The sequence below is a fragment of the Daucus carota genome, chromosome 2 (assembly GCF_001625215.2).
Source record: "Daucus carota subsp. sativus chromosome 2, DH1 v3.0, whole genome shotgun sequence".
In the NCBI taxonomy this organism is placed as follows: domain Eukaryota; kingdom Viridiplantae; phylum Streptophyta; class Magnoliopsida; order Apiales; family Apiaceae; genus Daucus; species Daucus carota.
In genome coordinates, this window is record NC_030382.2 from 36,025,880 (window position 1) to 36,039,079 (window position 13,200).

The 13,200-nt window shown below is 36.2% G+C and overlaps 2 protein-coding genes across 13 annotated transcripts; one reads left to right on the forward strand and one right to left on the reverse strand.

Moving 5' to 3' along the window:
- Positions 1 to 1,466: 1,466 nt before the first annotated feature.
- On the forward strand, positions 1,467 to 4,912 carry LOC108209507 (ribulose bisphosphate carboxylase/oxygenase activase, chloroplastic). 2 transcript variants are annotated; one of them, XM_017380450.2, is made up of 7 exons: positions 1,467 to 1,668; positions 2,296 to 2,603; positions 2,785 to 2,890; positions 3,324 to 3,409; positions 3,498 to 3,973; positions 4,056 to 4,337; positions 4,625 to 4,912. In XM_017380450.2, exons 1-7 carry the CDS (start codon positions 1,624 to 1,626, stop codon positions 4,636 to 4,638), a joined length of 1,317 nt encoding a protein of 438 aa, XP_017235939.1. In that variant the 5' UTR covers positions 1,467 to 1,623; the 3' UTR covers positions 4,639 to 4,912. The 2 variants fall into 2 exon arrangements, with proteins under 2 accessions (XP_017235939.1, XP_017235938.1); XM_017380449.2 differs by having other exon boundaries at positions 1,501 to 1,668; positions 4,655 to 4,912.
- A 948-nt stretch (positions 4,913 to 5,860) lies between these two features.
- On the reverse strand, positions 5,861 to 10,348 carry LOC108206135 (pentatricopeptide repeat-containing protein At1g11290, chloroplastic). Of its 11 annotated transcripts, none has more exons than XM_064087294.1 (6): positions 8,393 to 10,348; positions 8,248 to 8,305; positions 8,063 to 8,178; positions 7,206 to 7,343; positions 6,707 to 6,772; positions 5,861 to 6,609 (listed from the first exon to the last, which is right to left on the reverse strand). In XM_064087294.1, the coding sequence occupies exons 1-2, from the start codon at positions 10,273 to 10,275 to the stop codon at positions 8,251 to 8,253; spliced, it is 1,938 nt and encodes a 645-aa protein (XP_063943364.1). In that variant the 5' UTR covers positions 10,276 to 10,348; the 3' UTR covers positions 5,861 to 6,609; positions 6,707 to 6,772; positions 7,206 to 7,343; positions 8,063 to 8,178; positions 8,248 to 8,250. The 11 variants fall into 11 exon arrangements, with proteins under 11 accessions (XP_063943364.1, XP_017231819.2, XP_017231823.2 ...); XM_017376330.2 differs by having other exon boundaries at positions 7,699 to 8,178; XM_017376334.2 differs by having other exon boundaries at positions 8,063 to 8,305.
- Positions 10,349 to 13,200: the final 2,852 nt, after the last annotated feature.

The following is a 13,200-nucleotide window of genomic DNA, read 5'->3' on the forward strand; positions in this document are numbered from 1 at the left end:
TGTCTTTACATGACTTGCGTACTAAAAAGATGTTGATGGCAGAGTTCTCATTGAAATCAATGCAAAACAAACAAGAAGGATTATACTATAAACTAAAAAAACTTATTACTGGTTTACCTCACATTTCTTCACCAATGATCTATAGTTCTTTTCCTCTTTGCTCTGAAATGATAAATGCATTTGCAGATATCTTTTGGTCCAATTAGTTGGCTTATGGTATCAGAAATATTCCCACTTCGAACACGAGGAAAAGGAATTAGTCTAGCAGTACTCACAAACTTTGGTTCAAACGCCATTGTAACCTTTGCTTTTTCACCACTAAAGGTATGTAGCGTAATTCTGTATACCATCAATAGCCAATTCTTATAAGTTTAATAATCTTGCCATTTCTGTTATGCAGGAACTTCTTGGTGCGGAAAACCTTTTCATACTTTTTGCAGTAATCGCTCTGATATCACTGGCGTTTGTAGTGATATATGTCCCAGAAACAAAAGGTCTGAGCTTGGAAGAAATCGAAACCAAAATCTTGAAGTAAGGCTTTTCAAACAGAGCCATGAATAACCTCACTGACTTCCAGTCATTCAATATTTCATTAAACAGAAGACTTCAATTCAATACCGATTTTCATCTAAGCCTAATCTACATTGTACATGTAATCCTGGAAATTCACGAATAAATCTCTGTTGTATTTGCGGTGCTCCCAGTCTTACTTTTCTTCTCTTCCACATACTCCTATTCCATGGCACTTGTATGAAATTACAGTTTTATATCCAGTATATAGTTACGAGCAATTGTATCGATTTCCATATATCGCGGAATCAAGATTACTGTACATGTTATTCAGATATCATTTTGTCATCAAGGACAGAGGAGTGTTTTCATGTCATATTTATCGCGAAATCAAGGTTACTGTACATGTTATGAAGGTTTCATTATGTTGTAACAAAGGCATCGAGAACACAGGAGCGTTCTGTTATTTTGCAATGTTGCAGAAGAATATTATCTTCAATGATCTTGAATGGGTGGATAAGCACTTCAGATATAAGTTCTGTAGCAGACACCTTTGTCAGTAGTACTTGTAATGATAAGCACAAAAAAGTTATAACCCCTACAAAAAGTATATTTACCCAACAAATTTATAAAATAATACATAAAAGAAGTTTTATTACTGTGAAGTGAGTTAAAAGAATTATTTATTACATTGGGATACATTTTTATGCTATTTTTAAGATTAATATTTATTATGACTAGGGTGTGTTTGTCACATTGTCACTATAGAAACTGCATTATTTAACTTAGAATTTTTTTCCCTTCATTATCTTGTTTTGAAAATTATATATTACAAGAATAAGACTGTTCTGTATTAATTGTAAGGAGGAGGCTAAGATTTGCTGAGAGAGTGCCACGTGTGGCTCAGCCAATCCCCATTGTGTGGCCTTAGAGGATCTGGCAAAGCAGTCCACATAATCTCTAGCTCTAAAGATTAAACAACAATGGCACACAACACACCTTTATATATATGTATTTTATTAGCTTCAACGCCTCATATTTGCTATATAAACAGTTGGTTTGAGCTCAACTGATACTACTAAAGAAGACCCTCCAGCCTCTTAAGTTTCTTCCATGGCTTCCACCATTTCCCATGTTGGAGCTGTCAGCCATAAAATGGTACACTCATTTCCTCATTTTTTAACTACCCTTTTGCTTCTTTTCATATATTCTTGGATTATGTATGTGCATGATCTGAAATTCTACTGAATTCTTGTGATAGTAAATAGACTAGGTGTATCCCTCTTGAAGAGTAGGTACTATTCATAAAGTTGATTAGGTTTAAGGTTAACCATTTAGTCTAGTTTTACACTAGAATAAGTTAATCTGATATATACTTGTTTCCTTAAATGATACCATGTACACCAGTTTTTAGCTTATTTAAGGGGGCTGTGATCCCATATTTTCGACTAAAGAAGTGTGCATGGGGTAACTTGAAGGATCGATTGTGGGTTCAAATATATAGTCTGTGCTTTTAGTGTAAAATTATAGAAGTTAATCATATGTCTAGTTTTGTCCATGGAAACAACAAGAATTTTTGGAAATGTAATGATTCTGAATCGTATATACGTAGTTTTCTTGATTAGTCATGTTCTGCGGTGTTACCAAACAGTAATATATCCTCTGTTGAAATGTTGGGTACAGACACTTGATATACAAATTTTAAGTAGGTGAAATTTTCAGTGGAGCATTTGTTAGTGTGATTAATTAAAGAAAATTAATATAGTTTATTTACTTTTGATGCAGTTGAGCTTGAACAGCTCTAGTGCTGGAGGTTCAGCCCCAAGCTCAGCCTTTTACGGCAGCAGTTTAAAGAAGTTGAACTCAAGAGTCACTCACCCAAAGAACAGTGACTCTAAAACCTTTAGGATTGCAGCTGAGGAGAAGAAAAAGGGGGACAGGTGGGCAGGACTTGGCACCGACATTTCTGATGACCAACAAGACATCACAAGAGGAAAGGGACTGGTTGACTCCCTTTTCCAAGCTCCATCCGGTGCAGGAACTCATGATCCTATTATGAGTTCATATGAATACCTTAGCACCGCACAGAAGACGTAAGAAGCTTGCTAATAGGAAAAAAGTACCAGATTTCTTGGTTTTTATAGAAATTTAAATACTCACTTGCACACACCTCCACTGAAGCTTGAACCCTCGACCTCTTGCAGATCAAATTTCTTGTTCATAAATTGGTTGTCACGCTTGGAATCTATTTTTGATATGATGTTTTTCTTTCAGATATAACCTGGATAACAATATGGACGGATTCTACATCGCTCCAGCATTCATGGACAAGCTTGTTGTTCACCTTAGCAAAAATTTCATGACCCTGCCTAACATCAAGGTACCAGCTTAATTTCACATCTTTGTAGAATTATTGAAATTGGTTTAAAACGATATTTTAGCTTCCTTCGAAGTTATATAAGTTGGCTTTTTAAGACGAGCCTGAGCTTCAGCAAAACAGGTCGAGTCTGACCTACTTAAGGAGCAAATTTCTTTGAGAACTTCTGTTATAAGCTTAAGCTTCAACTAGTGAGTCAGGTCGAGTCCTTGCGAGTTGGCGGAAGTTAAACTTTGTTTGCATTATAGTGAAAGGAGCTGAGCTTAAGTGCAATATCTAAATTAATAGTTCAGCCACAATTTATAAATAGAACACAATTTCTTGTGCAATTTTGGCATGATAAAAGTTCAAGTTGAGTTAAACCGAACATAAAAGAGTTACAGGTTTAGGCCTTTCTATGGTCAGTCTTCTTAATATTTATACGTTTACATGGCAGGTTCCTCTTATTCTTGGTGTTTGGGGAGGAAAAGGTCAAGGAAAATCATTCCAGTGTGAGCTTGTCTTCGCCAAGATGGGGATCACGTGAGTGGATTAGAATCTTGTTTTCCTATCCATAATACTTATAATAATTGTGACGGTCATTAAGTACAATTTTCTGAATAAATTTCAGCCCAATTATGATGAGTGCTGGAGAGTTGGAAAGTGGAAATGCAGGAGAACCTGCAAAATTGATCCGACAAAGATACCGTGAAGCATCTGATATCATCATGAAGAAAGGAAAGATGTCCTGCCTATTTATCAATGATTTAGATGCCGGAGCTGGTAGAATGGGTGGAACCACCCAATATACTGTCAATAACCAGATGGTTAACGCCACACTTATGAATATCGCTGATAACCCCACCAATGTCCAGCTTCCTGGTATGTACAACAAGGAGGAAAACATGCGTGTACCAATCATAGTCACTGGAAACGATTTCTCAACACTGTATGCGCCTCTTATCCGTGATGGTCGTATGGAGAAATTTTACTGGGCTCCAACTAGAGAGGACCGAATCGGTGTTTGCATTGGAATTTTCAGGACCGACAATATTGCAAATGAGGATGTTGTCAAGATTGTTGACACCTTTCCTGGTCAATCTATTGGTAAGGAAAAGTATGATATAATTTGCAAAGGATTAAAAATTAAACACAGGTTTGTGATTAACTTATTTATGGCATGATGCAGATTTCTTTGGTGCTCTTAGAGCCCGAGTATACGATGATGAAGTGAGGAAGTGGATTTCAGGGATTGGAATTGAAGGTATTGGAAAGAAGCTTGTTAACTCAAAAGATGGACCCCCAACTTTTGAGCAACCCAAAATGACTGTCGAGAAACTTCTCGAGTATGGCCATATGCTTGTCCAGGAACAGGACAATGTTAAGAGAGTCCAATTGGCTGAGAAATATTTGAATGAAGCTTCTCTTGGATCAGCAAACGAGGACTCCATCAAACGAGGAGAATTTTATGGTTCGATACCTTCATTTTTATCCGACATTTCAAAGGGTTTCTAATCTAGTATGATGTGTAATTCACTGCCTAATGCTCCCTCTTTTTAAGAAAACAAAGATACATTTTTCTTTTCAAGATGCTTAAAACTTTCCTAATGAGTCGAAAACTACACAGTTTAAATATATGATATTTTGTGCTTGAAACTACATCTCTAACTAATGTCGCAATTTTTCAAGAAACATGTACATTTTCATTTATCTTTTCCTTTTCATATTTTCGATATCATTTTTTTTTTCTGGGTACAGGCGCGGCAAAATGATTTTTTATGGATACAGGAAAGGCAGCACAACAAGTTGGTGTTCCCATTCCTGAAGGTTGCACAGATCGGACCGCAGCAAACTTTGATCCAGCAGCTAGGAGTGACAATGGTACCTGCCTGTATGAATAGTAGGTTTGCTATATCTTGTTAGGACATGTCTTTCACAATTATGAACAAATTCTATGTTGTAACTCTGTGTACTGAATCTTTGTTTGGGCTTGATCTTTATGTTTTTCGCATAATCTCCCAATAAATAATCTATAATTCTCTTTTACCCAAGTTTTCCAGTTAATGTAGTATTCTGATCTTGAATCATTTCTTAAGTCATTAATAAAGATAAAAATTAGATGATGATCTATAGTCATCTCTGTAAGTGCCGGGCTCAAGTTCTGAAGTTAAAATTGTGAAATTATTTAAGCATTGCCCTCTTATTCTGGGATCCTGGAAATTTCGGAAGTTGCAGCCTCAGTGTAGTTGAGTCTGCTCGGCAGACTGAAGGGTAAGGGGGAAACAGAAGTACATATTATTAGCATAAGTACATATAATTGATGCTAGTATTCTGTTTTCTTAAGCCTTGCCACAAGGATTGAGAATCGGAGAGCATGCATGTTTCTGCATATGCTCTAACGCTGTAGCGTGCACCAAGTGGTCTTCTATGCACAGCTATTCTCTTATCTTACAAGTGTAGTATATTTAATTATTTATATACACTAGATATAGGATCTTCTCCATGACATGTTACAGAAATCATGTCAAATTACTATAACTTTGAATACTTTGAGAACTTATTAGTAATTAGTAATACTTTGTGACTTGCAATATATAGAAAATAAAGAGAAATAGTACTTGAATCAACCTTGGAATGGATAGTAGTCAGTTCTGCAAAGTCAAACCGCACAATCAAAATATATGAAAATACATGCTCCATTTTTTTCATTTTAACTTTTTACATGTAATTTTATCATGATTAAAGAGGACACTTCACTCTTTATTTTAAAATTTTCTTTTCCTGAATAAAATATAAATATAACTTCAATTCAGAAAAATAATTTATAATAGTTAGTGAAAGTATATTTTTTAAATATCTTAAATCATCTGGGATTCTTGAACCCCTTCACGCTCATGTCACGTCGAGGTATTGCAGAAGGAAAAACTGCAAAATCCGATCCAATTTATCATAATCGATTTGTTAACATGTTTGTTAACCGTATTCTCAAACACGGAAAAAAATCATTGGCTTATCAAATTATCCATCAAGCCGTGAAAAAGATTCAACAAAAGACATAACCAAATCCACTATTTGTTTTACATCAAGCAATACGTTGAGTAACTCCCGATACAGCAGTAAAAGCAAGACGTTGAGTAACTCCCGATACAGCAGTAAAAGCAAGACGTTGAGGTGGATCAACTCATCAACTTCCCAAAATTTACAAGATACCGCGTAAAAGATGAATAATTTCTGCTGAAACATCTGAAGGGGGTAAACTTAAGAGAGAATGGCAGCACTCGTTAACACATAAGCATAATATACCTTATGCGTGAGTTTTAAATTAACATGTATTTCCAACCAATGGTATCAGGGTTCAGATACTCTGGTAACCTCCAATATTTTCGAGTTCTTTCTAATTTGGACACTTAAGTTGAATATTGTCCTCAAATGATTAGTTTTGCCATTACGAAAGGGCTAACAGAACAGCCCAACGGCATAACTTATTGCTCGTTGCCTAGAAGTCGAGCCATCTTTATTTACACTGTCTGTTGGCCGAGAGGTATCAACACTTAGGTCTGCAGTTCTATTTAGCAAAAGAGAAGTCTGCAGTTCTAGATGGTTGCATCAGATGCTGCACCATAACTTGGTGCCAGCTTCTTGGTCACCAAGTCTGCCATTCTTTTGTTAGAAATCATACCACCCTCATGTTGCTTGACTGCTTTGCGGTCTCTTTGTACTTCTTGCCATCTCAGACCTGTACACTGAACACGAAACGCCAGTGAGGTCACACTAACATCCTGGAAATCTCTGATCATTTATTTAGTTCCAGTAAAAATTAAAAAGATGAAAGAATCTGACTTTATTTGATTACTTAGGGATCTGAGATATTCAGAATTCTTCTCTTCATCTTCATGATCATCCAAGCTAACACAAAAAAGGGTAAATGGCATTACAATAATATATATAGGGAGTGATAATAATGCGAACAATTGTTCCGCGATAGAGAGTCACGAAGAACAAACTGTGTTACTACGCCGAATCCCAATTACATGGACCAAATAATAAAATGGTAGTATTAAGGTAGTACTTGAGTCGGTACTTAGTTGTCCAGGTGAAGCTCCTAGATTCATGCAATTAGTAGCAAGTTAGTATGCAATTAGTTGATTATTTATGTATTCAGCACGTCTATATACGTGGTGGAATGTAGACTCATCTGTTGAATGAAGAAGCAGGGTTTTATTCTCAAAACACTAGTGGTTTGTTTTCATCATGAGAAAACACTTACAAAATCTGAAGCTTCAACTGGGACCTAATCCTCACTCTCAAAAATGTATAGAACATATGCAATTGCTCTCACCGTTTTCGCTAAAATGGTTCTCCATAGACATATATGACCTGGTTTTGAATCATTTGCCTTCCGTTCCCAAAGTTTCTTGCCTACCTATGATCATCTTTACAACACATTTTCAGTCTAAATTTCTTTTCTCTGCTTCACCTACAAAAAAGTGTAAATCTTTAGCATAAACTCTAGAAATATAGAAAAATGCAATAAGGACCTAGAATGGTTTCTCAACATGAGCTGCACACACATAAAGAACATCATACATATTTCTGAATGTATTTGACAAAAATGTTATGATGAAAATGCTAATAATAACGCAGAAAATGCTTTAGTGCGAATATTGGGGTAGAAGCTACAAATTACAATACATGAGAATAAACAGACTGAACATATTATGATTATATACACACGAGATGAGATGCATAAAAAGCTGTGACCAAGTTTTTAAACATTGTAATCTTCTTCATAGAAAATGAAAAGATCTAAATATAAATTATATTTGTATCACCTTCTTATGTATCTAGGATACCAGATTACTCATGCTTTCTACAAAATAAAAGTAACAGTCCAGCCTCAGTCCATTCAGTTCATACTTTGTAATTAAAAATATCTTCAGTCCAGCCTTGGTGAAATTATGCATCAGCATTTTTGTTGGTGTTAGGAAAGTTCCCAACTTAAATTACATTAGAATTTGCAATTTCACATTCGCCTTGTTTCTTCACCCTATGCAATTCTTTAAATGTTTTTTCATCTCTTGTTCTTCCACTGAACTTGGAGTGTATCCTGCCTTTTACTAATGAAGACATTACCCTTAAAAGAACTTGTCTCAAAAGAAAATAATGTCCCGGGGATATTACCAATTCAAGGACTACCATGGTAAAAAGAAACCTGTCCCTCTCCAGTATCCAGAAATTTGAAGCTGGTCATCATGAATGCAATTGTATCTCTGTCTGAGAGCATAACTTGCTGTATCATCTTTCATCAAGAACTGAAAATGATTATCTTGCATTAGTTGTTGATGGAAGAAAGAAAAACCCACATCTTTATTGTTCTTCACCTTCTAAATCAAGTATCTCCATTCTCCAGCTTTAACTTGTGAACCAGATTCTCTGATTCTGCTCAACAACCAAGCAACAGCATGAAGTTAATTCTTGAGATAATATCAACCCATAATTATAAAAGTGAGTCGACTTTAGCCATACATTCTTCTGCTATGAGAACGGAGATCATTTTTGTTTGATAATATCCAACTATAAGCAGGTTGCTTCTTTACTCCTTTATCATACATGAGATTGCGCAATCCTGCAGCATCATCCCAATACCCTCCAGTCGCTAAAACATTTGAAATCAGTACAAAGGTTGCATCATCGTCTGGACAAAGCTCTTTAAGCTTTGTCGCATTACGTATAGCAATTTCTTTGTTTCCATAAAGCTGACAAGCACTTAGCAATGCTTTATATACTGTAGGTCCTGGTTTTATCAACATGCTATTTATAAGGGATTCTGCTTCATGAACATAACCAGCTCTAGCAAAAAGATTCACTATGCAAGCATAGTGCTCAACTTTAGGTGGCTCAAGGGAATCGTCATTTCTCATCATATCAAAATACTCGAGACCCTTCTCCAGAAATCCTTCATGACTACAAGCAGTGAGCACTGCAAGATATGAGGTAAGATCAGGTTTTAATGTGGTTTTTCTCATTTGTTCAAACAAGCAAAGAGCTTTTGTACCGAAACCATTATGCGCACAACCAGCAAGAAGCGAATTCCAAGAATATATATCATGTTCAATCATTGAAAAGAAAACCTTTTCTGCATCGGCAATTCTTCCACATTTTGCATACATCGAAACAAGTCCATTCTGTACACACAAGTTAGAGGCATAACCAATCTTGAAAACTAAACCATGCGTTTGTCTCCCCTCATCAAGTGCAGCTATAATTCCCATGGCTTTTAAAATAGACACTAATGTAAAGACATCAACATTAATACCTTGGTGCCTCATGTTGTTATAGCACACAAGAGCTTCCTCACCCTTCTGCAAATTGGCAAAGCCCGCAATAACACCATTCCATGATATTTGGTCCCATATTCTCACAGTTGAGCAAATTTTGAGAAAGTCCTCAGCATTGCTACTTCTTGAATACATAGTCATTAGACTAACTAATAGGTAATGATTAGATTCTAAACCTTCTCGAATTACACAACAATGTACTTGCTTAAAATGATCAAAATCAACAGGAAATGAAAAGGAACTCAACAAACAATTGTAAGTCAAAAAATTTGCTCTTATACCCAAGCGTGACATATTTCTAACTAAAACCATCGCTTCATCAGGTCGTTGTGCTAGCGAATACCCATTAACCATCGAAGTCCAGGTTACAACATTTTTACCAATCACTCCATCAAACACTCCTCTCGAAGCCTCAACATCAGAACTTTTAATGTACATATCAATCAAACTAGTTCCCACAACAACATCCATCTCAAATCTCGATTTCAAACATAACCCATGAACTTGAGCCCCAAGTTTCACATCCCTCAACTGAGCACACCCAACAAGAGCACCCGAAACACTATGCAACGTCGGACCCTTCCCCATATTCAGCATTACAATAAAAATCTCAATAGCCATCCAAGGATTCTGAGCATTCACATACCCCGTAATCAAAGAACTAAAAGAGACCACATTTCTGTGTGGCATTTCATCAAACATCTGTTGGGCATGCAAAATATAACCACACTTACCATACATATCAACAAGAGAAGTGGCGACATACATATTTGAACAAAACCCCAATTTTACAACAGAGCAATGAAGCTGAATGCCCAAATTTAAAGAACCTAATTTTGCAGAGGAACATATAAACTTGGTGAAGATATATGGTGTGTCGTCATCGTGTATAAATTCATGAGGTGTGTCTAAACCACTGTGGTCTGAGATACTTTCATTCTGGGTACATTGGTATGGATGAATCTTGGATAATGGCAAGTCTTGGTATGTGAAGAAACAGCGAAGAATATTTGCGCGGGAAAAGAAGTGTTTGTTTGGTTGTGTAGTGTACTGTAACAGCGGTCTGATCATTTCAATGTTTCTGAACTATGTCGGCTCTCATTACAAGTCTGTATTATGTCACTATTTTAAAATGTTTGGTCCTAGATAGGGGTGAACATAAACCCATTCAACCCGCTAACCCAACCCAAACAGACCCTTTTTTAGGCCGATTAATCCGACCCGTTCAAAACCGAAAAATAAATGGGTTAATTTTTAAAAAACCCGATTAAGTTGGGTTGGGTCAGGGTTTTACAGATTTTAACCCTGAACTAACCCAACCCAACCCGATTTTATATATATATATAGAGTCTTACTCCAATAGAAACCACTTTATTCTAGAAACTAAAAACCAAGCTGAAATATCACTAAATCCTAAAGCAGATACCACTAAATTCTTAAACAACCCCATCTCCACCTCCATCTTCATCAACCCCACCTCCATCTTCACCAACCCCACCCCCACATCCACCACTGCCACCACCTCCGTCGTCACCTCGTCCATAACCACCATCACCTTTATGCCCCCTCCATCTCCACCTCCATTATTTCTCTAACAACACAATCTCCACCTCCATCTTCACCAACCCCATCTTGGTCGATGCTTCAACCTCCTTCAGCCCCGTTCATACTTCTTTCCCCACCTCGGCTCAACTTCAAAACGCGGCGGAGCCACCACTATTCCGGCAACGCTCCAACCCCCTACTTCAAGCCGCACATACCTTCGCTACAATCATCCTTTCTCCATCTCTACCTTCACCTCCACCATCGTCACTACCATCTGAATCGAAATCGTGAACAGATCTGGAAATTTTGAGCAGTGTTTGGAACATATATGAAGATTCTGGGCGGCTTCTGCAAGTTTTCACTAAATCTTACAACACTGATCACTAAATCGTAAAGAGAATATCACTAAATTGTACTGAGAATATCACTAACTTGTATTGGTTTCTAGTTTTTATTTTAAAAGTGGTTTCTATTTGATCATGAGCCTATATATATATATATAGAGTTTTACTCCAATAGAAACCTTCTTATCCTAAAAACTAAAAACCAATCTGAAATATCACTAAATCCTAAAGTATATACCACTAAATTCTTAAACAACCCCATCTCCACCTCCATCTTCACCAAAACCACCTCCATCTTCACCAACCCACCTCCACTACCACCACCTCCGTCGTCACCTCCTCCATAACCACTAACACCTCTATGCCGCCCGCCCCCTCCATAACCACCACCTCCATCTCCACCTCCACCTCCATTATTTCTCTAACAACACAACCTCCACACCTCCATCTTCACCATCCCCATCTTAATCGCTGCTTCAACCTCCTTCAACCATGTTCATACTTCTTTCTCCACTCGACTCAACTTCAAACGCGGAGCCGCCACTAATCCGGCAACGCTCCAACCCCCCACTTCAAGCCGCTCAAACCTCCGCTACAATCATCATTCCTTCATCTTCACCATCACCTCCACCATCTCCACCACTATCACCACCATCTGAATTGAAAACATGAACAGATCTGGAGATTTTAAGTGGAACATATCTGGAGATTAAATTTTCACTAATTCCTGCAACACATATCACTAAATCCTAAAGAGAATATCACTAAATTGTACTGAGAATATCACTAACTTGTATTGGTTTCTAGTTTTTATTTTAAAATTGGTTTCTATTTGATCATTAGCCTATATATATATATATGTGTGTGTGTATATATCTTCATATATATAATATTTATATACCTATTTTACATTTTTTAGTTTATCTCAATCAATCTTTAACCTAAATTTGATTTATCTAGGGTGTGTCTATACATTTACAACAGCAATATGAATAATTTTAAGTATCTCGATAACTATAAAATGTAAATGATGACTTTTGGAATTTGAACATGATTAATGATTTGTTAATGAACTGATATACACATTATAAATAAGAGTTGATAACTGAGTGTGTGTACAACAATTTCCTATTATTTGACCATTGTTTAAATGTTTCACCAATGTAATAGGCTTACTTCTTCGATCAAAAACTTACGCATCTACTGATATTAGTGAATGATTCATAAAAACTGAGTAACTATAAATATGTATGCCGACTGTTACTAGCTACCGGTGTGCGAGTGAGTTTTTTTTTTCCTGTCGCGATGAATGACTAAATTTTTATTTATTATAATTTTCGCAAGTTTAACCCAAACCAATCCGACCCAACCCGAATTAATTGGGTTGGGTAGGGTTGGGTTAGATAAAATTTTTTCAATTAACGGGTTAAGCTTTTATTAACCCGAACTAATTGGGTTGGGTCGTTTTTTTCCAAAAACCCGTCCAACCCAACCCATGTTCACCCCTAGTCCTAGATCTCATGATCCAATCCCATACAGAGCCTGTGAAGCATAGAGCCTGTTTGCCTCACCCGTGTGTTTAGGTTAAGCAATTTTCGACGCTAAAAAATGTTTTGTTTATATAATAATTTTAAAGTCTTCCAAAAAAAAATAACTTTTAAAGTCATTTTAAAGTCAGAAACGGACTGAAATTAAGAAGTTAATTTGAGATATTTTTTTAGTAACTTCAATTTATAAACTTTTTTCTAATACAAAATGTTTTTATTAAAAAAATCACGGAAAAAAGTGCCTTATACTAACTTTTAGAGTTTAAGTTAGTTTCTTGCTTATTTCTGACTTTAAGTCGGTTTCTGACTTATTACACAGATAAACACTTTATAGTTTGGGCTTGTTTGCTTGGGCTTTAAGTCATTTCTGACTTTAATCTGAAAAATGTCTGTTTGAGTAATAAGTCAGAGCTCAGCTTAAAGTCAGAAATAAGCCAGAAACTGATTTAAGGCTAAAAGTTAGTTTGGGTTACTTTTTCCAGTGATTTAATTTGTTTGAACTTTTTTCTTATAAAAAATTTTAATAAGTTACAAAATTACTCAAAAATCACCTTTATTTT